Source organism: Onychostruthus taczanowskii, unplaced genomic scaffold (assembly GCF_017590055.1).
Source record: "Onychostruthus taczanowskii isolate IOZ18803 unplaced genomic scaffold, ASM1759005v1 scaffold10, whole genome shotgun sequence".
Lineage (NCBI taxonomy): Eukaryota > Metazoa > Chordata > Aves > Passeriformes > Passeridae > Onychostruthus > Onychostruthus taczanowskii.
This window is the reverse complement of record NW_024496526.1, coordinates 12,289,246-12,315,661: the sequence shown is the minus strand read 5'-3', so window position 1 is coordinate 12,315,661 and position 26,416 is coordinate 12,289,246. Positions and strand designations below refer to the sequence as shown.

At 41.0% G+C, this 26,416-nt stretch overlaps 1 protein-coding gene across 1 annotated transcript in view; it reads right to left on the bottom strand.

The window, feature by feature from the left end:
* Nucleotides 1–26,416, bottom strand: part of THSD7B (thrombospondin type 1 domain containing 7B) — a 243,286-nt gene that overhangs the window by 74,563 nt on the left and 142,307 nt on the right. Inside the window, exons 13-15 of the mRNA XM_041407405.1 lie at nt 20,715–20,909; nt 16,349–16,612; nt 898–1,076 (exon numbers count right to left, since the gene is read on the bottom strand). Of these exons, the coding sequence (XP_041263339.1) occupies nt 898–1,076; nt 16,349–16,612; nt 20,715–20,909 (638 nt within the window). The remainder of the gene's footprint in view (nt 1–897; nt 1,077–16,348; nt 16,613–20,714; nt 20,910–26,416) is intronic.

Genomic DNA, 26,416 nt, shown 5'->3' with positions numbered 1-26,416 from the left:
AAGTTCATACTCAGGAGCTGGAAGTGGTGCTGCATTCCAGGACACGACTGATGCAACAAAAGTTGTGCAGAAAAACAACTGAATCCACCAGCTCTAGCACCTACCAAATAAATCTTTATATGATATCACTGAAGTACTTCTACAGGTCACATATTATATACATATACATATTCAAATTCTTCATAACATATATATGAAGTTCCTTCAGCATGACTGTTTCTGTCTTATTAATTCATTTTCATGCCTGAATCTGAAATATAGGGCAGACAAAACTAAACAGTACTTCATCAGTGTTAATTAGTGCTAGAGAATTAATCAGCAAATGTAGGAAATCACTAGGCACTTTGCAGAAATGCATACAGCATTAAGTAGCATTTAAATAGATGCTGATCTTTCTTTAAGAGTAGTAATTTAAAGATTATTTTCCTGTGATGGGATACTTCAATATTGAATATACAAAGACTGACCAATGTTCAAGGGAACCTGTGCTGTGTTGAAGGGAAATGTTGCTAAAAATAGCAATTTTTATTTAACAAATGTTTCTACAGCAACCAGAGTCTCAGAAAGAATTAAAAAGTTTTTAAAATATCTGTGACATCTGAGTTCTCTGATGTCTACACACTGTCCAGGTGGGATTATTGCTCCAGGGCTTCCTGTGTTCTGGGAGATAACAATTTCTTCATATAAGAAATATGGTGTTTCAGGTCAAATTCTGCTGATATGTGAGCATTTCTCCCCTCAGTCCTCAAGAAGTTCAAGGATTGCCTACAAAACGTGACCCAAGGTGTGGTGCCAGAGATAACTCCTGTCTTTACCTTCTTCACCAGCACAGGAACTTTGGATCCCGACTCGGAACACGGCACAGAGATTTCTGTTGGCTATCAGAACAGGGCTCACCTGATTCTTGAGGTCCAGCTTGGGGCAGGGACGACCTCCATTGTAGGGCTTCTCCTTGAGCCACTTGGATCGGACTCTCACCCCTGGTCCACAGGAGGAGCTGCAAGGAGACCAACTGGACCAATCGCTTAATTTGCAATCAAACGGGCATGGGACCGTGCAAGGCTCTTCAATGTAACCTAAACCAAAGATGTAAGACAGGTTTTAATCACCGCAACCGACCAACTCCCATCCTCTGATGTGACCTGCGCAACCAACACAAAACAAGAACTTCTTAAGGAGAAGGCATTTGGCAGACTGACAACACCATTCAACGTGAGGTTATGGCATCACTTGTGAAGAACAGCAATGACTAAAATTAATTTCTACTTGGTTTAGTTCAAAGAAGGCAGTGATAAAAATGAATTATGTAAAGGACACACGTTGGCTAAAGTACCTGTTGTGAAGCTGGTGCTCAACAATATGCAGTAATTACCTTCCTTATTAGGCTGTGGCCATGACAAATTCTGCAGAATTAAGTGTACAGCCCAGTTGTGTACTCCTTCTGCATTACACTGGCCATCTCCAGAGCTGGCACAGGCAGGAGACAGACACAGGCTCTCTCCCCAACAGACAGAACTACAGGATGGGGGAGGCAAGAGAGCTCTTCTCTTGGCAGCTCCCATCAGACGTGTGAGGGACCTGCCTGCCAGCTGGAGCAGTGTGGAATGTATTCTTGGGAGAAGCAGATAAAACCTGCTTCCCACACCTCACAAGTTCTCTTTGTACCTCTTTCCAAATGCTTTGCTTTTTCTGGGTTTCAAAAATGGCATTTTAAAGCTTTACTTTCACCTTAAGCTGGTTTGACATGAAAGCCCTCACAAGATCACCATCTCTTAAAATCACACCACCAGACATCTGCAGGACCAGCACCTCATGAATTAAAACCCAACAGGTTCCTCCAAAAAGGCACAACCCCACAGCTGTTTTAGGAGCTGGCATATGGAAAGAGAGACTTTGCAGAGCCCAGCAGTGGCTGTGGAGCTCTTGGTGCGCAGAACAGCAGTAGAAGGTGGCCAAACCCTGGGGGTTTCCATGGAATTAGTGGCACCAGTCCTGGGTTGGCAGTGTGGAATAATTCCTGCACCTTCCTACTTACCATGCTGCATTCATTCTCCCCCGGTTCCTATTATCTGCTTGTCATGTCTGTATGTATTATTTTAATTTAAACAAAAAAGAGATTTCATGTTAGATCATGAAAGCCAGTGGCTGCTCAGATCAGCCTTTATTAGAGGCAGCTTCATCCCTCTGACAGCTCTGGCAATGATGGTTATAGAAATAACTGAACTTCATCCCTACCACTGTTCTGATGTTTCTCATTTTTATGTCCTTTATTTCTGTTTGGTTTTCATCATGCAAACACTCCCTCTTGATTCCTCACCTACAGAATACCAAATTTACTAATTTTGTGACTCTTTTAGGAAGGGCTTCCCCCATCTACCCAGGTGACAGTAACTGCAGCACAGAGGGGAAAAACACCCTAACAACAAAACTCAACCCAGAAGCAGCTGCTGTCCGAAACCCCCAGACCACCATGAAACACCAAGGCTAAGGCATAGAGATTAGTCTGGTTCAGAGCTGGATTTACTGGCTGAACCATGCCCAAGCCTGCTGTTCACTCTGAACCAGAACTGTGTTACAGCCTGGGCATCAACCCACAGCAGCAATTCACTGCCTCCCTCCTGCTCTTCACGCTGAAGTCAGTATCAAGAAAGGTTTCAGGCTCATTTAGGCATCCATCCACTGGAAAATATCTTCCTTCTAGAGGTACAAGAAATACTGATGTTGCTTTTGTAAACAGTGCCTTAAAAAACAGCAGCAGCAACAGCTCCTTCAGCTCAGTGCTGCTCTATTTCTCCTCTCCTGATTCCCTGTGATGGTGCTGTTGCTGTTTCTTTACGGCGGCCACCCCTCAGCCTGACAGCTGCAATCATTTCCCACCTCACCCACGCTGTAACTCTTCCCCAGCGCTGCAGACCTGTGCCCATACAATGTGCTCTGGCTGTCATTGCTGCCTCTGATCTCCCTCTGTTGTGGTGCCTCTTCATTTGCAGCTCCAAAGCCAATGGAATTGGGTATCTTAATTATTTCTGACTGAATCCATTCAAGTGATATTGGAATGTTTGAGATATTTCAACTTTGTATGCTTTGTATGCTCACCTCAGTGAGATGACATCCATGCACACACATATACAAATATTTCTAAAACAGACTCACTTTTTTCCCCCAAATAAAACTCTCAAATATCCCACTGATATTCTGTTCCATCTGCTTAGGTTGCCACTCAAAGCGATTCATAATACATTATGATAAGTAAAAGAAATTTTCTCATGATAGATTTATGAGAAGCATTTCTTAGGCAGTTCTCTAAAGAGTTCTGTTCCACCACCGTATGAAATATCATCTTTCCTTGGGCTGTGTGACAGCCTGGGTAATTAACTCTCAACAGAAACAAAGAAAGTGCCTTGTTTCAAAGTAGGATTAGTCAGAGGGGTTATCAACTTATCAGAGAAGGTAAAATGGGCTAAGTCTTTAGGCAGCTCAAGATCTACATCTATTATAAAATAAATATAAGACAAAAAAAAAATAAATTGACTACAAAAAAAAAGGCAGATGAAGTTATAATAAACAGCTTTCTTATATACAAGAAAGAATATTTTACAATGAACATAGTAGAATACTGGCACAGGTTGCCCAGAGAACCTGTGGATGCCCCATCCCTGCAAGTGTTCAAGGCCAGGTTGGATGGGGCTTGGAGCAACCTGGTTGAGCTCACTGGGTTCACATGATGACCTTTAAAAGGTCCCTTCCAACACAGACTGTGCTGCGAAGACTGAAGAACCTGTTGTATTCCACCCCCAGGAAGTGCTGTGAGTTATCCCTCAGTAAACCACAGAATTTCCAAAGACATCCCATTGCTAAGAGGCTGCTCATTCCTTTTGGAGTTTCCTCACCCGTATTTCTTAATTTCATCAAATATAATCAAATACTGGCCAGCTACTACTGAGAATTACACTTCCATATTGTCCAGAGGAAGCCGATTCTCCATACTGAGCAATGCTACAAAATCAAGATGGGAACCTAACTTTCCTTCAAGCTCTCCTCACAGACTGCCATTACTCTTCTATCAACTACTTAGGGTTAATTCTACACTAAGGTATTTATTCATACAGCAAAGATTTCATCCAACCAAAATTTTCCTCCAAAAATGCTCCTGTGATGTGCCCTCTGCTCAGACAGAGAATGCCTTTATGGATATCTTTTTATGGTGAGTAGTAAATAACATTGTACTCAGCTCATCCATTGCCTTTGAGACCAGGATATTTCTTTTTTTCTGTAGGAGCCAAGCAATAACTTGCTGTTGTCAGGGGACTAAAAAGACCCACAATAATCCTAGTTTTGGCATGCCTAGAAAACTTGTAGCTTTGGCATGATGCACAATACTAAACAAACAAAAACAGCAAGGCCAATGTGCTATTAAAATCCATTAATAAAGAACTCTACATTCAAGCCACTATCCAGAGAAATATCCTTACCATAACAAAATACGAATAAAGTAAATAACATTTCTGAGCTACTGTTCCTCAGCTTGGGAGACCAACTCTAGGCTGAGTTTACACAGCTGGTTTTGTCAGTGTCATCCTTAAATTTCCCACTCATCCATCACATCCCTCATTTTTCTCCCTTCTGTAAAACCTGGTACCAAACAATTGTTATGTTTTCAAAAGCTTCCACAGAAAAATATGTTCTCTACTTGTCAGCCCTGTTCAGCCTGCTTTCCATCTATTCTTAGATTATCTCTTGAAGCTTCCTTTAATCTCCTTTTTAAAATTATTATTACTATTAGTATTTCTCAAAAACTGTTAAAATAAAGCTCATTTAATTCAGACAGAGCAGATGAGAGCCTCTGTCCTACCTGGGCCAACAGCAGGCTCCTGACCACCACAGAGCTGGAGCTGCACACGGAGATGTCACAGGAGGTAATGACAAGAACACCAGGTTACGTAAATGGGCACTTTGAAACATGCTACTGGGAATTGGCAGGAGAAAATGATCTGGATGACCAAATAAGCCTTTTCTACATTTAAGTGCTATTTTTTTTTTCTGCTGAGACACCATCAACATACTGGGATGAACAAATGCATTTACCTAGGCTGCACAGCTCATTTTACTATGATTTATTCATTAAGAACAGTGTGCTTGTTGCTCAACAAGCCACAAATTCTAAAGTGTCTCTAACAAACAAAGCACCCACAGATCACACAGGATGTCCTGGGAAGGCTCAGACACACAATGCAGCAGCCCTGACTCACCTCAATTCTCCTGTGCAGCCCAGAGACAAAGCAACAGCAGGTGGATAAAGGGAAGACCATGCTCTAGTGGCTGTCATGGAATCACAGAAGGTTTGGGTTGGAAGGGATCTCAAAGCTCATCTTGTTCCTGCCATGGGCAGGAACATCTTCTACTATCCCAGGTTGCTCCAAACTCTGTCCAACCTGGCCTTGGACACTTCCAGAGATGGGGCATCCACAGCTGCTCTGGGCACCCTGTGCCAGTGTCAGAAAGGCACAAATACACCGTGAAAAAACTCCTATTGTCCCATTTTTATTGTGCTACCCAGCACAGCCAAGGCCTCTTGCAGGCAGCTGGGTGATGGGCTGGGGGATGTCAGTGATGCCAAAGGGGGCTGTGCTGGGAGAAGAAGGACATCAGTGGATTTACAAGCCAACATCAGGGACCCTTCCACCTGACTGTTGTACTTCCAAAAGATAAATTTGCTGTGGGTGCAAGGTCTGCACACAGCGTTAAACAACGGTGCCAGCAGCATTCCAAGAGGCTGGCTTAAAAGTGATGAGAAAATAAACATTTCTCCAGCAGCTTTGGAAACAGATGCACCTCTAATTGAATTGGCTTTAAACTCGTTTGTATCCTCTCTAACATATTTCATGGTTTCAATTAACAAACTTCTAGCAGTTCTACCCTTGTTAGTAAACCTTGAGGTGCTTCATAAAACTCAAGGTCATTACTGTGAGAGGGACAATTCTGTGCATCACCACAGCTGCCACAGGTAATAACACTGCTAATTTCCCTTGGAGTCTGTGGGACAGGAGAGATCACCTTTAACAAACTATGGAGCAGCAGAGTGGACAGTGACACAGGAGAAATGTTTCTAATTACACAGACCAAAGGAAGAGGGGGGGAAAAAAATTGATTCATTTTGCAATTAATATTCACATTCACTTGATTACTGACTGTGAAATATCACAAAATAACACCAGTAAATCGAAGCAGTGCTAAAAATCTAATAGCTAAAGACTTTATAAAGGAGACCTGGTGGACCACAGCATTTGGTGGGCCAAATTCTGCTCAGCTGAAGCTCTGGGATCTCCTGCAAGGCAAACCTCTTGCTTTACCTCCGGTTAAAACTCAGCATGGAGTACAGACTGCAGCTCAGAGACGTAACTCCACCAGCTGATCATAGTTCTATGGCTGAGGCTTTCCCAGTGTGCCAAAAATAAGGCAGCCACTGGCCATGGGCCACGTGGCACAAACAAAAGCTCCAGAAGCTTGTGAGCTGCAAGAGGAGCACCTCGTCCCAAATAATCCCCGCTCAAAATCTAAATCCTGCTTCAAGGTAGGAAATCATTAACTGAAGGGAACTAAGCATATTAAGTCTGGGAGACTAAAGTTGCTAAAAACTTGAGTTGCAGCTGAAAAGGATTTAATCTTGCCACAGAACAAATGTTTAATCTTCTTTTTTTATAGTACACAAGGATTTGAGAGATTTTACACATTATTAGTTTGCTGAGAAATTTAGGAGATAATCTAATTTACATTCAGTAAATGCACAGCCAAAAAATGCAGCAAAAATAACTTCCACATCAAATATTTTGCAAGGCTCAAATAATGGACCCTTAGCTAATTTATTCCCACTTGCTCAACAAAAGATGCACACACTCACATTATCTCATAGCAGACTGATTAGAGATTCTAAATAGACCAGAGAGGACTTGTAAAGAAGGCTGGTAAGTTTAACTCAACATTATTGTTATTGAAATTCATCCAAAGGTTGGTTTTATTGCTCAATTTCACAGACTCTATAAATCCCGAGGAGGCAGTTGGGTTGATGCTGACTTTGCATTATGATTTCTAATTTCTTTTGATTCTGCATTACAGTTTTCTTCCTTAAAGAACTTCCAAGCAAACACTTGGCATTAGATACAAGCCCTGGTAGTTGATATATTTAATCTTTTAACTCAATAAGGAAATCTTAATTAATTAGCACTTTCCTTGTAACAGATTGCAGAGCAAGCTGAGAAATCTTCCGGAGAAGGAGTCTCGTCTGCTGCCTTCTGAGTGCAAATAAATAGAGCAAATAAACAGGACTTCACAGTGTACGTTCATCTCACAGGAAACACGTGATGCAGGAGGGCAAAAATCCACTGCACAAGTCTGTCCAGGCTCCAAAACCAACTGTGGGAATGATGCTCTCTTTTCCCAGGGCTGCTCTCCCATGGTGAAGTGCTGGCCTGGCTGCTTGGGAGCCCTGACATCTTAACAAAGTCCTTACTCAAATGAAAAACCATCCACTGGGATCAATAGCAGTTAGGGGAGTAGCTCAGCTGTGGTTTTCTGTATACTCTGCTCATCTGCCACTGGGAAAATCATCTGTTTTCTTCAAATAAAACAGAGTTGCCTCTTTTTTTTTTTTTTTTTTTTTTTTCCCCCCCTTAGCAGTGTTGGAATCCTCTATGTATCAGGAGAAAGACTCAGCCCACTGTACTTTATTATGGATTGTTTACCATATGTTTTTTTCAGGCTACTCAATTAATAGTACGAGCATGTTTTTAAAACAAACCCGAAACTGTGTTTATTTTTTATTATTATTATGATATTTATACAAGAAAACAAGACTTTTTTCGAAGCCTGAACATAATTAAACTGTCCACAGACCATCAACTTCCCTTTTCTCCTACACCTGACTTCTCTCAGAGGCCTGATGGCACAGCAGCTCTGAAAATAGATGTGCACTGCAGAGTGCTCTGAAGATCGATGCAGATTTGGGCAATTTGGACCAGGCAGGAAGAATCTTCCAGAGCCAAGGGTCCATCACTGGGAAAAAGCTGCCACCAAATGTCACTGCAAGTATCTAGTCCCCTCAGTAAATCATATACGTCCGGAAGGTCAATGGTTTCAGGCTCTGCTGGAGCACACTAAGAAACTCAATTTCAGACTTTGGGGCCCTCCGTGGAGAGCATCTTTCTGCCAGTTTCTGAAGCCATGACATTGGGCACTGTCAACACAATATGCCACCTCATTTCTGCTGCCAAGCTGTGACCCCAAGACACAGACAAGCCTCATTTAGACAACTTGCCTTGGACAACAATGTTATGGCTTCCATGTGACAGAATGGGACATGGTGATGCATCTCCCTGCATCCTGATAATGTATTCTGCATGTATTCTGCATTACAATATTGCTCTTATTTCCGACAAAATAAACCAGCAGATGACTCTGTAGAAGACAGGAACACTAATTAGATCAGTGTGCAATTAATATTATCAAGAGGGCTCATAGCAGCATGAAAAACATTTTTTTCTTTAAATGTACATTCCTAGCTCTTTAATTTACAAACTCAAGGGCCTCTGCTCACAAGCAGGTCATATAGACACCTGCAGGGGCAGGGGAAGGTTGTGAGCCAGCTGTGACCTCCACAGCCCCCTCCCCAGTGCCACGGGAGGTGAATGACACAGTGACCCCTCCCTGCCACAGGAGGCGAGTGACACAGCGACCCCCCAATCAATACATTAAAATCAATACTCTGCCTCAATTCCTTCTCCCATCAACACTAAATGAGAAGCCCAACTGCACACTTTAATTATACAGGTGCTGTTTTAGGGATGCCACTAACCATTACCAGCACCAGGAAGATCCATGAGTGCTTTCCCAAAATCCAGGTAGCTGCTGCCAGGTCCCATCTGCTTGCATAAGGAGTTTCACTCCACCTATTAGAGGTCACCTTGCTGCAGAAGCATCTGACCTCCTTGAATAAAGCTGTACTATAAAAAACATCTGACAAAAACACGATTTTGCAGAAGGGAACAGTCCTGGCTCTCCACAGCTCAGGCACAGGGAGAGCAGTGACTCATTTATATGATGGAAAACCTTGAGAGGGAAACAGGACGTTTTTGTGACACTAGCAGGCCCCAGCACAGAGTATAGATGTACTGAATTTCTGATAGACTTTTGTTTCAATTTTGCAGCGTGACTTTGAGTTCTGGTTGTGTAGTTCAATCTCCTGTGCTGGAGGACCTCAGTGAATTCAGAAGTAGAAGGCAATGCAATACTGCTAAATAACACTGCTGTTAGTGGTCACTCCCCCATGTTAACCAAATACAAATGAGAGCAAAGATCTCACAGTGGGAATATTTGCGTGCACTGAGGGATATGTGAAGGTTTGCAAAGCAGCCTCTCAGTAATTTAATTTACACCATCCTCATTTGCAAACCTTGGAGGACAGAGAGCTATTAAAGTGTATTTCAGGCCCAGGAAAAGACTAAGGTAGGATAAATTCTCTACTACTCATCAGTACCACAGGGATAATCCTTAGCACAGACTGAGCTGAAGTTTAAGTTTAATTTTAATTAAGTTGCTTCTGAAAATCTTCAGAATGCATCAGACATTAAACCCTTTAACACCCACTAAACTCCACCACAGTACCTACTATGCCCAGCTGCCACAGGGCTCCCCAGCAGTGGAAAAGATATGGAATTGTCACTCTCCACTCAAAAAGTATTTGTCATCCATTTATTTGCCTGAAATCCTGCTCATGAGAGCTGTATAAAAGGCAAAAAGGTTAAAAAATGCTGCAAAAAACTCCACCTAAGACATAAGAGGAATCCTATAAACTACCACCACATCACTTCCCAGCACAGCCACACATCTCAGAGGGATCATGAAGCTCTCCATGAGCAGTGGAAGTACAGAGGTCTTAAGACTAGAATACGTAATTCATGAGCAGGATTAGGCTAAATATTTCTTCATACTTCCAATATAGCATATTAAATGGAATGACATGTAGGGAGAGAAAAATGTTAATTCTAAGCCTATCTTTGTATGGTAACATTTTATTAGAGCCTTGCCTCATAACAGGCTGTATTTGTGACAAATGTGTTATTAAGGCCAAAGAGACGGGCCACATTTCAAGGAAATTCTCTTTCCCCAGCCTGCTGCAGAAATCAGGGCAGGAGATCACCCAGTGCATTAACCTGCTACCACAGCTCTAAAGCTCCCATGGACTATTTCTACCCTGAGTTACAATTTCTACACTAAGAACATTCCCAAGTCCCATGGAAGAGCTTTAATCAATTTGAAAAATACCAAAAAAAAACCCCCAAAAACCCCTAACTGAGACTAATAATAGAAACAAATGGGATGGACATGAGCAAGGATGGGCAGAGGTGGTCCAGCAAGAGGCAGCTGATGGTGAAAGTCAAACATGAGAAAGTCTGTTTGAGGTCAGTAAAAAGCCATTCCTTCATAAAGTCTGGCACTGCCAGCTCTTCAAAGGGGTCATTTTATGGAATGCAGCAAAAAGCATAAAAGAAATTTGGGCAAGAAGATAAGCAATAAAGATGTGCATTTAGAGCTAAGGAGTAACAACAGACATCACTCTGACTAAATGCAGCACTTACAGAGGATGCTGCTCCAAAAGCCAAGTCTCTAAATATTTTTTCTTAAGATGCATGCTTCCTTTCTCTAAGAAGATAAAGACCTAGAAGAATGTGCATTTCTGTGTACTAACGCCTCAGGGGAAGTCTCACCTTTCCTTAAATAAGCTTCTTTGACAGCCAGTTTGACCCATTCAGAAATAACTTTTTTGATGGCTGTTTATCTTTGATTCTGTTGCCAGGAAAATACAGAGAACTCAATGTCTGAACATTTGTCCTGTGATCCAATTTCATTTGATAAGTCTTTTAACATCTATAAAGGAAGAACCGTGGCCAAATTTTCTTATGGTGAACAGATTTTGAAAAAGAAAAAAAAACAAACCAAACAAAGGAAAAGATAAGGAATAAATCATCATTCTTTGAGCACTGTTTTGGGAGCAATATGTAAAAATCCTGTAGTCAAACAAGACATAGAGGCCAGGTCCTTCCCAGGCTCCGTGTCTGTGTTACAGCTCCCCTGGCAGCCACAGCTGTAATTAAAAGTGTCACCACACACCCAAGGAGACAAGTAGGAATGTCAGAGAGAGTCCAGAGCAGAACCCAGCCAGGATTTCAGAGCTAAATTTAGAAGCTATTTAGCTGTGAGACAGCAGAAAACAGTCAAAGGTGGCAGTGGCTTCAAAGAGTCCTGAAGTGGGGACTCGAGGGCAGGACAGTCCTGTGAGCCAAACTTAATTCCCATGTCAGGGGATGGGATAGACAGAAAATAAGGTGAATTTTTAGCTGAAACTTCTTCCTTGAGCAGCCTTTTAAAAACTTTCCAGTAGCAATACAGCCATTAATAAAATCCAGTCATGTAATAAAAAGGCCACAGACAGAGACTGTACTGGTTTTGGCTGGAGTAGAGTTAATTTTCTTCACAGTTTCCGGTATGAGGCTGTGTTTTGGATTTGTGCTGCAGTGTTGATAAAAGAGGATGTCTTTGTAATCTCTGGGAAGTGATTACAGAGTGCCTAGCTGGGTTTTGAAATCAACAGGTTGTACTAAAAACTGAAATTTCAATATAAAATGTCACTCAGACTAAGAACGAAATTAAACTTTGGAATATTTTCAAAAACACAGGGAAACGTCTGTTCAGAAAAGTTCCTATTTCTGAAGGTTTTCAAAATCAGGGATTTCTACAATTTCACTCTTCAAAATAAAATTTACTAGATGTGCAAAAATGTATACCACAATAATTACTGAAATTGATACATTTCCAAAAATACAAAAGCATCTATTCAATGCTGCATTTTCAACCTTTTTTTTTTTTTTTAATTTGTCCCCCAAAACCTTGTAGGAGCAGCAAGTTTGCTTTCAGATCAGGACAGACCTGATTCATATTCTTTTAATCCATTAGGTTCTGCCCATGGTTTTTTGAGCTATACAAATTTGGAGAATGCTTATTAAAATCTAGGGGTTAAAAACTACCTGAAAACAGCTCATTTTCTACTAAAATGGGGGGAGTCAATCCCAGCCTTTTCATTTTAGGATGGGTTTGTCCACCAGTGTCTGGAGCTCATAGAAGGGGACACTGCACTGTTGAGAGTAAGGAGGTGTTTGAGCATCCCTGCTGTGCCCTTCATAAATTCAGAGATAATTAAAGCTTTTTAAGGTGAGTACAGGTCACAGCTAAGCACTCTGTGATTTAAAATCAGGATCTTATTGTCTGTGGTGTCTTTTTCTTCCAGGTTCCTGTTGTTGTGAGCACAGCAGAATTTGAATAGGATAAGCACTCTTCATAAACTCCTGCTTTCCATAAATTGCCCGTCGGATCAAAAGCAGAACCTCCATGCAAGTGCACAGAAATCTCCAGCTTTGATTTGGAACAGATGAGGCACCCTGTGTTCCTCTAAGATTAAAAAAACCCTGTTGGCATCGCACACAAGAAAGAGAAGCAAAGGGACGACGGGAAATCGTTCAAAACAAAGGAGATGGAAATTCAAAAATAGTATGAGCAATTCAGATGACAGATTGAGAAGCGGATGAACTGCAATTAAAAGGACAATTTCATGGCCAAAGAGGATGCTCTAGGCACAGACAGAAAATTAAGACCCTCTGGACTAGCAGCAAGCTCAACTCAATATAAGAAATCTTCTGATGGGAAGGGAAATCGAGGCAAATTACCAGTTATAATTTTGTAATGTATTTAGAGGTAGTTACCTCTACCCATGATTTCATAGGTACATTTCCAAATTAAAGGAAGGAAAACAAGGGTGAACCAAACCTGGGACAAATCACTAGCTCAGCTGGAAAACGCAGATCACTCATTTCTCAAGTTTATTGAATAGATGATCAAGGAAAAAGGTGACACCACCAAAATAAAGCAGTTTATCACAAAAACCAGCCATGAAAAAAAAAAAAAAAGTGCACTTTTTTCCTGGAGAAAATATTTGGTATAGAAAGGAATAAAATTCAGAACAGCCTGCGATTTGTATTTTTAAGCTTGTCATATATAATAACCACTAGCTAACACACAATTACATAGCAGTAAGGACGGGTAAATCAGTCAGTGGTGATCAGCATGCCCACTGACCCAAAGTGCTGACACCAGGCTTGCTCAGCTCTGGTGGGTCAGGGCAGAGGTCTCTCCCTCCAGCCCAGGCTTCAGGTCCTGGTACAGAACAAACTGTAGGCCCCAAGCAGATAGATAGAGCATTTCCCATAAAGGAACAGCTGGAATGCTTCTGTCTTGACTCCTTCTGGACCTTGGGATACTCTGCTTGCAGTAACTACACCAATGGGGAGAAAATGCCCATTTCCAGTTGGGAATGTATGCTTAAAGGGTTAATATTTTTGCAGAAAATAGGCTTAGAACAGTTAGAGTCTAAACTTGTCGGAAACACAGATGAACAAACCGAACTGGGTTTTTGTTTAGGCTTCCCCCTCGCCCTCCAAGCTGCAATTGCAGAATCACTCTGAAAAGTCAGCATCAGAGCAGGGCCTCAGAACCCTTCTGAGCAGTTTATTTCTACACCAGACTCAAGCAAACTGTACATTCACTTGACAACTTTGATACTCTCACATAATAGGTCACATTGACCAAGTGAAATAAACTTTACTCAACTCTAAGTTCACAAGGTTTCAGTCAGGGAAAATGAAAATCACTGCAGCAAGAAGGCACAAGCCCGGAGTTTGCTCTCTGAAAAGGTACAAACTTAGCTATTCTCTTCTACACCATTTTTATTGTCCTACACCATGTACTCAGGACATTATCAAACCTGGGACAAATTTGCTCCTACACTTGAGGAGCAAATTACATCCCTACATCTCTCTTTCTACATTTTGCAGTTCTTCAAAAGGACCCATCAAAGAACTGAGGTCTAAGTCTTACAATTTCTCACTTCTGTTCTGGTTCAAGGCAAAGGAATGCAAAGCACTGTCCTGCAGAAGGAAAAGAGCAGGAAACAAAGAGAAGTCAGAAGACCTGAAAGGAGGAAAAGAGGAACCTGCTTATCCCCACCCCATAAAGCAAGAATGCCCAGATACCACAATGACTGGCATTCAATATACAAGACAATGGATTAATTAGCCATAATCATTGCCAGCCAGCAAATGTTAAAAGGTCACCTGATACTAATGGTGAGCAAGACAAACTGAGCTGCTTAAAAAAAATCACTGTCATGAATAATTTCTCAGGGCTTAGCAATTCTTATGCTTCTGTAAATTGCTCTTCTCCATTATGACTGAAAAGCATTCTGCTAATTATTAATTGGATAATGATTTGTTTCTATCACTAATTCAATAAGGTGTTCAGAAGTGCATTTTGAAAGCTCCCAGCTATAAAGACCATAAATATCAGACTTGTCTTCATGTAACCTTGGAAGGCAGGTCCCAGGTGATGGAAGTGGAGCCTGTGGAGCTTCTGCCCATTTTTAGTCATTCTATGCCCAAAGTCACTGACAACCCCACTGCCTCTGACGTGGGCCCTGTGCCAGGGCAGTGCCACAATCATTTTTGTTCACATAAAAAGCTGAAGACAAGAAAGCGAACAATATTCCCCTGGAGCTACCACTCCCTACTACCTCCCTAAGAGAAGCTAGACCATTAAAAATGCCACATAAATATCACTGATAGAAAACAGGCTTCAAGGTTATTTAGAAAAGCCCCACGCATAGAAAACCTCCCCTTTTTAACAGTGATAAAAACCCTGAGTGTCTCAAAAGGGCAAGTCATGCCACAGGCAAACCCACCTTCCAAAACCCAACAGTTCCCTTTTTGCAGGGGAAAAGGTAATGTGGGGGAAAGGTATACTACTCCTCCTTCATGGGCCACAGAGGGATAATCAATTGGTACAAAAGCACATTGTTGAAACACAAACCATGGAAAGCTGCTTTATGAACCTGTGCAGCCAGCTGGAACAGCCATCAACAGCTGCAAGAGGAATTCACTCCAGGACTGAATCACTTCATTAAGGTGGAAGTTTTTTCTCCTTTTATTACACACAGCTCAGGCTGCTGATCCCCATCATGAAGACCCTCCAGAGAGCTGATTTCTCTGCTCCTTTATACCCTCAGGAGCACTCATGGTGCACACTGTATGACTTAATCTCCTCCTGAGACACCATTTCTCCCCCTCCCATCATACAGCTCATCAGCAGTCTTCCAAACTGCTGCATCCTGCTCCATGCTGACCCAAGACTTTTGGCTGTAAGTCAGAGAGCAGCAGTGGTTTGGGGGCAGCCCAGCTTGAGACTTTGCTCCTAAAATAAAGGCTTATGTCTGTGATAAGTGATAGGACAAGGGAAAATGGCTTCAAATGCACAGATACCAGGGTTAGATTTGGTACAAGGAAGAAATTCTTAACTGCGGTGAAGCTCTAGCACAATTGCTCAGAGATGGCTGCCCCATCCCTGGAAGTGTGCAAGGCAGGTTGGACAGGGCTTGGAGCAACCTGGGATAGTGGAAGGGAGCTGAAATGAGATTATATTTAAGGTCACTTCCGACTTAAACCATTCAATGAACTGCATGTCACGGAAATTGGGAAAAAACACCCAAATGGAATGACACATCCTGCTCTCCCTGATTTTAATTCTGCCCTCTTTCTGGCATAGGCTACTTGATTGTACAAGAAATGTAAGTGTCCCAGGAAGCATGGACATGAAAATATACTCTATGAATTTATGAAAATGCACTCTGTGAATTTGAGCTTAACACAGGCACATAATTGTAGCAGGAGACCACTGGCTGCTGAAGCTGTGTGCCTGGCATGAGGGACAGCAGGTGATACCACAGGCATTTTGTAATTAAATACAATTATCTCTAGAAAATTGCAACTTCCTTCATTGAAAACAACCATGCAAACCTCCAAACTTAGTGAAAGGGAATAAAAATTTCTAAACAAGTAAAAGCTGAAGTAGGAGATATCTTCAAACAAACTGCTGATTGAAATAAATACACCCCCTCTGAAGCTTATACCTTTATGGGATTTTAAGGGAAATAAAAGAAATATCTCTGATATTCTGGCACTGTAGCCAACTTTAGCCTTCTTGTGCTTCATTTCCATTGCAGAAATGCCAGCAGACCTTTACACTGAGGAAAACCTCAGTATTAAAGAGCAATAAGAATACATTCGTAAAACTGTGTTCAACACCCATTGCAAACTTGTGAGAGCTATTCCAGCAAGCACACACCTCGGGTAAGCTCCACAGTGAGCCACGGAGTGCTATTCACACATGTTGGGGCTGTTCTACATCTCCTTACCCGAACTGCTACAGCGAGATGGCTCCACCAGCCTGCCGCTCCCGTCGTAGCAGGCGATGGCTCGCAGCCGCACGCCCTGGCCGCACTCCCTGGCCGCTCCCTGGGCCGGCATTCCCAGCTGCAGCTCGGGTGGACCCCCTCTGATAATGCAGTCAGACCAATTTCCATGAGGCTGGGAGGTGAACTCCTCACAGGGACACGGTTCTGTCTCAACTTGAGGATAAACTTCCGTATTCTGGCATTTGTCTCGCTTTCTGCTTCGCCCTGTTCCAACCACAGAAATCGGCGCGTTAGCTCAACATCTGCTGCTCTTGATAACAACACGTCATATTATTTATACTTGCATGAATTCAACACATTAGAACCAAGACAATCTGAATGTTAATATTCAGGGATGTTTCTGAAGCATCTATTAGCTGCTGCCAGTGCTTTGGCATGCAAGGACAACGTACTTATCTCCAGGGGCAACCAGAGAACTTGGAAACTTGGTTCTGATGGGTAGATCAAGGAGTAAAATACAAAGTCTTACTCTAGAAATGGCCCAGAAACTGCTTTGTAATTTCATATAATATCATTTTTCCCTAATTATCTGACGGAAATAAATTGATTGTTTTGTCTCTATTTGTTCGTAATCAATGGTTGCCAGGACAACTTCCAGAGGACCCTAAATTAGCTACAACTTCTTTGAGATTTCTTTACAAATTAGTTAAAGATGAGCTGTGCACACAAACCATGCTTTGAAGAAAACAGAAAAAGATAATCCTCAGTAAATTATTAGTGCTGGAAAGCATTTCAATGGTTGTGTTTGCTTTTATGTTTTCCTTTGCTCTGTTCCTTCAACAGGTTTTAAAAGAAAGCTCTTTCAATAGTTTTAGGAAGCAGCAGCAGCATCCAAATAAACCCATAGTGCAGCACTCTGCAATTGCACTCTCCGTGCCCTCCTCCTGCAGGACTTCAAGGCATGAGAAGGAGTCCCCAGTACAAGAAGAAATAATGCAAAAAAGAGAGTTCAAGCTCTCTGCATCCCTACAACTGCTCAAGGGAACAAATATCTGTACACAGCCTCTAAAGATAAAAATCAATGCTTTTCTTAGCACAGGTCAGCCAGCGTGCCGTGGAACAATCTTGATGCTGGCTGAGCTCAGGAATGTCTTTGCATTTGGCATCTGCACAGAAGGGAGAATTCATCTTGAACAACAAACTGTATCTATATGCCATCCTCAAAATATTCCTTGGGAATCTTGGATGCATTAAAAACACTTTTTCAGAAGGTTTTTAAAGCTTTGATCCCAGAAGAAATGTTTTCTCTTCATTGCACATAAATAAGATACTCAAACCAAAAGATAAGTTATATAATTCAACAACCCCTCCCCTTTCCAGCCTAGAGCCAAGAGCCATTTCACCACAGACAAGCTGGGTCTCATCAATGCCTGTTTCCATACAAATATGTACCCACCAAGGAAAGGGCCCTGATTCTAGACCCTTAATAACCATCCTGCAAGCCCCAGCTCTTTCAAAATGATATTGTCAGAGTTCTGGGGTATGTAGAATTTGCCAGCACAAAGGGATTAAAAAAAATAAATAAATCAATCAGCATCTTTATAGTTTGGTAGATAAATCTATGTTTACATTTTAATGTATATATTTATGAGGAAATGCAGGCACAATCCCCATACTTCAAGGAAAGTCTTGAACTAGATGGGGAGCTCTCTAATGGCATTTCCAGCCTTTTCTGTTTGAGAAGCCCTGAGGAGCCACAAACTCTGTATGTTCAGTTGTGTGTTCTGCATTGTGTTAGTAAACACGGGAATTTGGGATTTGCCCATGTTTTGCCATCATGACACAAAGCACAACACACTGAGGTAAGGATGTTAATAATCTCATACTTATGTGACTGGGTTTTTTTCCAACTTGCCCTGCCATCTGTTTTGTTGGAATCTTCCCCCTAAATGAAGCTGATATGAAAGCCCTATTTTAAGGGGAAAAGTGACATTGATCCCATACTTTTCTCATAGAAATATTTTTAGAATTAGTGGTAGTGATATTTTTACCATCTTTACAGACTGCTTTAAAGATTGCTGCTAAAAATACCATCTCCAAAATTTTCTGAGGACATAAACCCATCAATTAAATAAAATTTTCTTTTTAAATTACATTTCTGAATACTAAAAAACATTACATATATTAAATATTATCAGGTAGTACATACTGTACATAAAAATTATAGGAAACATTAAAAACGCAGAAAGTGCTTTGTATCTATAATGCAAAGAATTAACTGACTGTACTAATTAACTGAAGAATCACCTAAAAACGGTGTTTTCATTATAATGACTTTGAATTTCAATGTGTTCTGTAATAAGTCTTTCAGTTAAGTAATGAAAAATTTTGTATGTAGAATCAATGATGAATTACAAAGTAAAATGAATTATACTATTAAAAACTGAGTGGAGGGCAAGCAAATACTTAGCAAACAATTAGAAGATTTCCACTAAATGACATTATCAACGAACTCTTATAATGAAGCCAAAGCATTCACTTGAGCACAGACACATGCAGTTGATGAACAAGAGGTACAATTCATGCACACTTACAGAAAGGTGAAATGAAAACAGATAAAGGTCTCTTAACATCACAAAATAGTTTTGAAAATAGCATTTCCTTAATCTTTGGACTGAGTTCCTGCAGATGAGATTTTTTTTCAAGACTTTTGTCTACCTCTACTTTTCAAGAAGCATTTATGCAAACACAAGCTGGAGCCAGTCTCACTGAGTTCCCCTTTTGAGAGGGGGCCAAACCAAAGCCAGTGTCTGATTTGGGTGTCCCTTGCTGCTCTCTGGGGCATTGCCATGTCCCCACCTGGGACACTCACTGCATGTTCACCACTTCCTTTTCAGGACACCTTCACTGGCCACGGGCTGAGACCACGAGCTCCATCCTGGCAGGAAAAACGGAACCCAGCAAGGTCGGATGGGGAGAGACTGGTGGTGGTTGGTCACAAATGCTGTGCAGGTGAGGAGACAAACCAACAGAACCTGGGCATTACAAATCATTTTTGGTCCACTTACTTGAACAGATCTCCATCTGATGTAGAACAGAGTAAGAAAGGGGATAGGTAGGGCTGTACTGTTTTGTAACTTGCACAATGCTCATAAAGAAAAATCAGATTTAGAACTACCTGTAAGTAATTATTCACTATTTTTTACATATTTTTTGTAAGATCAGGCACCTATTATTTTGCTGGGGATCAAGCATTTCTCCTACTATAAACATACAGGCACTGGTATAGAGAACACTTTAGAATATGCTCTTTGCCAGAAACTACAGGGCATTGTATAATACTAGGGTTTTATGTGAAAAAGAAATCTTTATCTTTTAATGAGCCACTCTGATGAATGGCAGCTTGAAACCAGTATAAATGTGTGCTGTAATTGTTAGTAAAACACACAGAACATTCCAGCAGTAACAAATGGAGTAAGAAGACAGCCATGCAGCCAAGGACAAGTGAGTGTAGGAGCAAGGAGCAGTGGTGGCCACCACATTTTGCTGCCCTTCAGGTCCCAGCTTTTATCTCAGCAGATATTCTTACTGCAATTTTAGCACTCTACTCCACAGTCAAAGTCTTTGAAGTTTCACCCCTATTAAAGGAGCAAACTCAAGCCAGGTACATATCAGCTCTCAAACACAACACAGAAACATGAAAAGATGTGAGTGTTGAGAAGAATAATAACAGCAGATTTCTTGTAATCCATGTAAGCACAGTATAATTCTTTTTTACTTAACTATGCACGTGGGGGAAGACAACTCCCAGCAAAACATGCGGTCCCAAACTATTCATGTTAAGGAGTTTTAAAGCTTTTCAGTTTGGTCAGCATTCAAATAACATAATAACAAACCTCAACAGCAAGTATGGAAGATTGATCCATCAAATAGTTTGAACCGGTGAGTTTAATGAACACATGTAAAAGATCAAACAAAGCTGCTCTAATGGTACTGGGTTTTCTTTATTCATGGTATTAATTTGCCCTGTTGAACTGGAGTGTACTGCTGAGCACAAAACTCCCAGTTTTAAACTTCCTCCAGAAAATCACACTGATTTGTACTCTTGTATATGTATTTTCTGCAGCTTCCCAGATTAATAGGTTAAAGTTGCACAAACCCTGGTCACTGTTTCATTTGGTTTACATCTAAAACCTTTCCACCAGCAAGTTTTTCTGCACTGCTCTTGTACTGGAATGTGTATAAGGCTGGCAAGGACCAGTGCCTGATGAAAAACCAATTAAGGATGTTCTGTCTGGATTTTCCCACCCCTCCAACACTCCAGAGGCATTACTCCTAATCAGACAAATACTGTAAAAGATTATACCTGTGAGCGACCTCCTCCTGCTCCTGGCTGTGTCACAGTCAGAGGAGCAGGCTGTGAATTTAGACCAGGGGGTGAAAGTGCAGTCATCCTTGCAGGGAACGAGGCACTCCTGGACGAGGGCTGGCATCGCTCCTGCCCACCGCACGCAGTCCCCGACGGCAGCAGAGCCCCCCTGCTCCGACAGACACGTCACAGCTGCAAGCAAGGGCACAGAAATCCTTATGTTCTTATATATATATATATATTGTATTACACTCTGGGCAGTCAGTCCTGGTGCTCTGTGTGAGATTCTCTCCCCTGGATTAACAGGATAAAGCTGATTTGGTTTTAGGGCATTGTTCATGTGTTACTCAGTGAAGCATCACAAAACCGTAAAGACATGTTATTTGACCAGTGTGTTATCTAAATGATGATATAAACCCAATATTCTCAAGGAGGCAGTCATTTTAAAGGTTGTGGGGACACTTTAACCAATGATACATTGTACAACCAAGCAAGAAAATAGGTAACACCGTGGCCATGTGCCAGAAAACATATTTGGTCGAGGCCAGGATTCATAAGCTGGGATGCGCTTGCTACTTGTGGAATTGAAACTGCTTTAAAGTGGTATAAAAACCATAAAAGAAAGCTACTTTTTCCAAAACCATCATTTCTTCCATATTTCAGATGAAGGGAATGACTGAGCAGATGCTACAGCTAAATGCTTCTTTCATCTTACACCCTTACCCAAGGTCTGGCCCCTCCACATTGAGCTCCCTAAATATTGTGATATCTCTTATACTCTCCCATTTTGTTTGTTGTCCTTTTCTAGAATTAATAATTAATTTTTCAAGGTGGATATTGGTACTGTATAGCCATGGCAGAGAACAAAAGTATTTAATGTATGAATCTGAGTCACAGGAAGGCTAGAATAAAACTTACTAAATTCAGTGAATTAATAGTAAGTAATTATAATAAATAAAAATAGCCTGCACATCATGGAGTCTTTCATTTCATTAATAATAATTAATTATAATAAAATAATTAATTCTCATAAAAACTCCAAGATTATAGGCTATTTATATCATCAGGTGTAGGTTAAACAAAGCAAAGGCAGGTCATGACTTGATTAAGGTAATAAACTCAGGGACAGAGTAATGAACGGAACTTGGCCATGACATTTTAGTCACGTTGGGCTCTCTGATTCTAGGCAAGTCCACACATTGTATCATAAACCTACTAAGGATGAAGTTATTTAATACAGATTTTATTATTTAACTTTAACAACCTGTGATATTATTTTATGACAATTGCTAAATAATTCCGGTTTCTGAAGCTGCATATATTTTCCTTGTTGCCAGCATTTAATGTGAGTAAGAGTGCATGAAAAGAAAGGTAAAAAGAACTCTGTTTTCTTACAGTTAAAGGATTTACTGGGGTGTAACTCTGCAATGAATACACATGATTTTTTGGGTTTTAACTACAGCACTGTATGGGAGAAAGGAATGGGTTGGCAATCACCTGGAAATAAAAAAGCATCTTATTAAAATGTAATTAGATTCTATGGAAAAAATCAGCATTTTGAAGAGCATGCAAAAGACAAGCAATTGTTAAACGTCTCTTTAGACTGAAGTGACAGCAAATCAGCATATTAATAACCACCTCTAAATTGCTGATCCTTGCCTTTCACTTCCAATCCTGTGACCCTTCCTAGCTCCCAACTCCAGCCGTGAGCCTGGGAGCCCTCCCCTCCTCATTACGGGACAGAGGTCACCGTTCCGCGGGGACACGGCGTAATTGGCCTCTTCAGGGAGGTCAAACAAGTGAGAGGCTCTGGTGCCCAAGGTCTGTGTAGCCTCATTACCTTCACCAAGGACACCCCAGGTGTGGCCACACAGCTGTGACCACGTGAGGTGTGACCAAGGGGATGCAGAGCATCTCTTCAGAGTCACAACAGCGGCAGGCAGGGACACGAACATCGTCCTCCACTGCCAGACCCACGCAGCAGGAATTGTGACTCCAGAGCAAGCCACCCCACTGCAATGCTCACTGGGAGCTGGCAGAAAAGCACAGCTCATTCCTGACACTATTAATGATGTCAGGACAAGTGATGGAAGTTCTAGGTATCAGTGCTAAACCAGACACCCCGCTGCTGTGATCAGTTATTGTCTAACTGCCCCATCTTCTGCACAAATGGCCACACTCTTAAGCATTCAAATAATTCACCAAGTTCACTGAGCCTATCTGGGTGCTAAAACAGATGGATATACGAAGGACATATGAAATCAGGGCAAATATTTGACAGAGATTATGGAGCTTAAAGAAATTATTGACAACAGAAACGTGAGAGAGGAAAGTTAATTTAAAGTAACAAATAATCTAGTGGATTAGATATGTATAAGCATGGAGACAAGAAGGGGCTAAAAAGAATATTTAATACATACTCTGATAAGAGACATAACACCTAAGGGAGGGAAGGAGGAAGGTCTCCCATGACTCTTGCTACACACTTAAAACCTGGCTTGAGGTGAGCTGCGTGAACGGCTAAAACAAACAAAATGATAAAGCACAAGCCCATTAGGGCATTTTAACAGACTAGGAAGGGGCAGGCAGAAAGCAGCAGAGGTGATGGACCCAACTCCAGTGGTTCCATCAGGAACCAATTCCCTCATTTCTGCTTCCTGCAAACTTCCCAGTTTACTTAGCTTTAACTTCTAGGAGAAAAATATTTTCATATATAGGCACTTCTGGAAAGAGAATGAGAGAAATTTGTTTTCAGTGAACCTTCAGGAAAGTGAAATTATTTATCCTCAGTGGTTTCAAACTACTGATTGGTTTGGCTCACATGTGGTTTATGCTGCATAAAAAATATTTCCCCTTAATCCTCAGCTCTGTCACAATGGTTTTAAATAAACTCATACTGCAAAGCTATTTTTGTTATGTCAACATTTCTTTTGTTTTTTCAAGTGGGATACCCCCAGAGAGCAAATGCAGTCCATTTGCAGTCCTATGCACTGAGGAAAAAAAATCAGAGTAACAAATCCCTCCTAGGCATAATGTGTGATTTCTACCATCTCTGCACCATTTAAAATGGACACAAACATATGACTAAAACAGCTAATAATTGGACACTTCCAGATAAAGTCTTTCAAGTTATAATATTGATTCCCACCAAGAGAGGAAATGCAGGATTTCCTCTTGAACTCCTGCTATTCTTTTTTATTATCACCAGCAAACCCCACCAAACTGGAATTAAACACTTAGGGACAAACTATGGCATGGCATTTTAACGCAATTCCACTGATATAAAAAGAACTGCTGTCACAAAAAAAAAAATATATATATAATGATAAATATGAGATCATAAAAAACAAAAAACAAAAAACAAAAAAAAACAAACAAACAAACAAAAAAAAAACATTTTCACTTTCTCTCATAATGATAAATATGAGATCACGAATTAAACTGAAAGGTAGCCAGGTTTAAGAGGCTTAAAGAAAATAACTTTTTTTCAGGGAAGGACTGGAATTGTTCAGGAGGCAGTGTGGATGCACCTGTGAAGGTGCCAACACAACACAGCAATTAATATGAGCAATGAAAATAGCTGCAGATGCAACTGCTTTGCTTCAAGGCTTAAGTCAAGTGTTAAATGTAGAGCTTGGGGAGCAAATTTCCCTTTCTGCTGCTACAGGGCTCTGCCAGGAGACTGAGCAAGGGCTGCTAAGGGGATATGCAGTGTGACAGTCTCTGTCTTCTGGCTTTGCATTCCCACCCACAGGAATGTCTGTGTGCCAGCATCTCGGCATATGGCACACACAAGCATATGGGAGCTACATTCTGTAACTACATTTCTCCTAAATTGAAAGTAAATAACAGACACTTCTCCTATAAACTTTTAGATGGTGAAATCAAATGTTTGTACACTGTCAGACTGCAGAGGCACTGAAGGCATCCTTGGATGATGTAACATCATCACCAGAGCAGGGTGTCAGCATCAGACTGAGGGGACTCAGGTGCTCATGCCTGACTTAAGAGCATTGGAGATGATCCTAACAAAAGGAATTGAACCGAGAATGAAATAGTACAGGCACAGTACTGCCTGCAATAAGGAAACATAACATAAATTTAATTCCTCTTAAGTAAAAATCCAATTACAGACAGCCTCTGTAATCACATTCATTTACCAAAGTTACAATCAATTCTCACTTAAAAATGCATTCCAACAGATTCCAAAGGGCAAAAGTTAAAGACTGAGAGTATCAACTATGAACCAGAAAAATTATATTGTACCATGGCACTTTCAATTTGAGAAAGGTAAATTAGTGTTCTCAAAACTCCGGAATTAAATGTCATTAGAACATCTGAAAACCATGACTGATAATTCCAGGAAGGTACACTCAGGCCAAACACTACAACTAAAGCTATGCAGTAGTGCAAATGAAATGACTGGAATTAGTACAGGAACAATAGGATGAGCTATGAGGCTAGACAAGAGCTTTAATGGCATGAGGTGTAGGCAAAATAAGGTCATAATCTTCCCTGTCTTCAAATTCTAAGAATTGCTGAAAAATCAATGTGAGCATGTAAAGTCAGAGCAATTATTTTAATATAGCTGTTTACCCTCCTGTTCAGAAAAAGCTTCACTTCTGTTGCATAACTATTCTTGGTATCCCTCAATGTAATAACACATCATTGCTTACACATATCACTGCAGGTACGTGAAAAAGAAGTTAAGGGATAATATATGAGAAAATTAAAGAATAAAATATCATAAGGGTCTACTCTTGCTCACTGTAAATATAGTTCCATAACTCATGATGACCTCATTTATTTTCTATATTGATGCTCCTTCATACTTAGAATAAGTTTCTTCAGAATCCCAGGTGGAACATTTACACTATTATTGGTATTAATGCAACCCCTAATTACAGAAGGCCAGAAGCAGATGGAATAGAAAACATAACATAAGGCTCTGCTGAGACTCAGGTTGAAGTTTAAAGTCCTGATTCTATAAGGACATAAATATACACTTAACTCCATCCCCATGGCAGCACTCCCTGCCATGAAGTGTGTCCAAAGTCTGGACTTACAGAAACACACCATAAGATAACAATTAAAAGTAAGTCTGAGGAAAAAAACAAATGATGCCAGCAAGGACATCACAGACACAAATCTCATACAAATACTTGAGGAAGAGCTGGGACTGCTAGTTATTCAGCAGGAAAACTGCCTCTGAGGTCACCAGTTTCCCATTTTGTAATTATTAATGATATTGACAGAAGTGCTAAAGGGCTGACAAATGCCACCACGCAAACAGAGCACTGAATAAATACAGATCCCAACCAACAGGCTCTATAAACAAACAAGGGGAGCCCGAGATCAGCTTGGGATGCAATAAAGATGGTAAATACCAGCTGAAAGATAAAGGAAAGCAACTGAAATGATCTGCATGAAAAGGGGTCAGGGAAGAAATAGGCAGAAAAGTCAGGTGCACAGCATAAGCATGGAGAAGAGATTGTAATGGGAAAGGGAAGAAGTTTGGGATAAAAGTAAAAGGGAGAGAAAAACAGCATGCAAAACTGTGAGCATCCTTCTCAAGCTAAAGGTCCATGTAGCTGCTCTTTAGGCTGGTTTCTCTCTGCAGCCTTTCCACAGTAAGATGTGCATGGGGTTAATGCAGGCACAGAAGACTCCGAAGAATCCCCAACTGCAGCTGAGGGCCA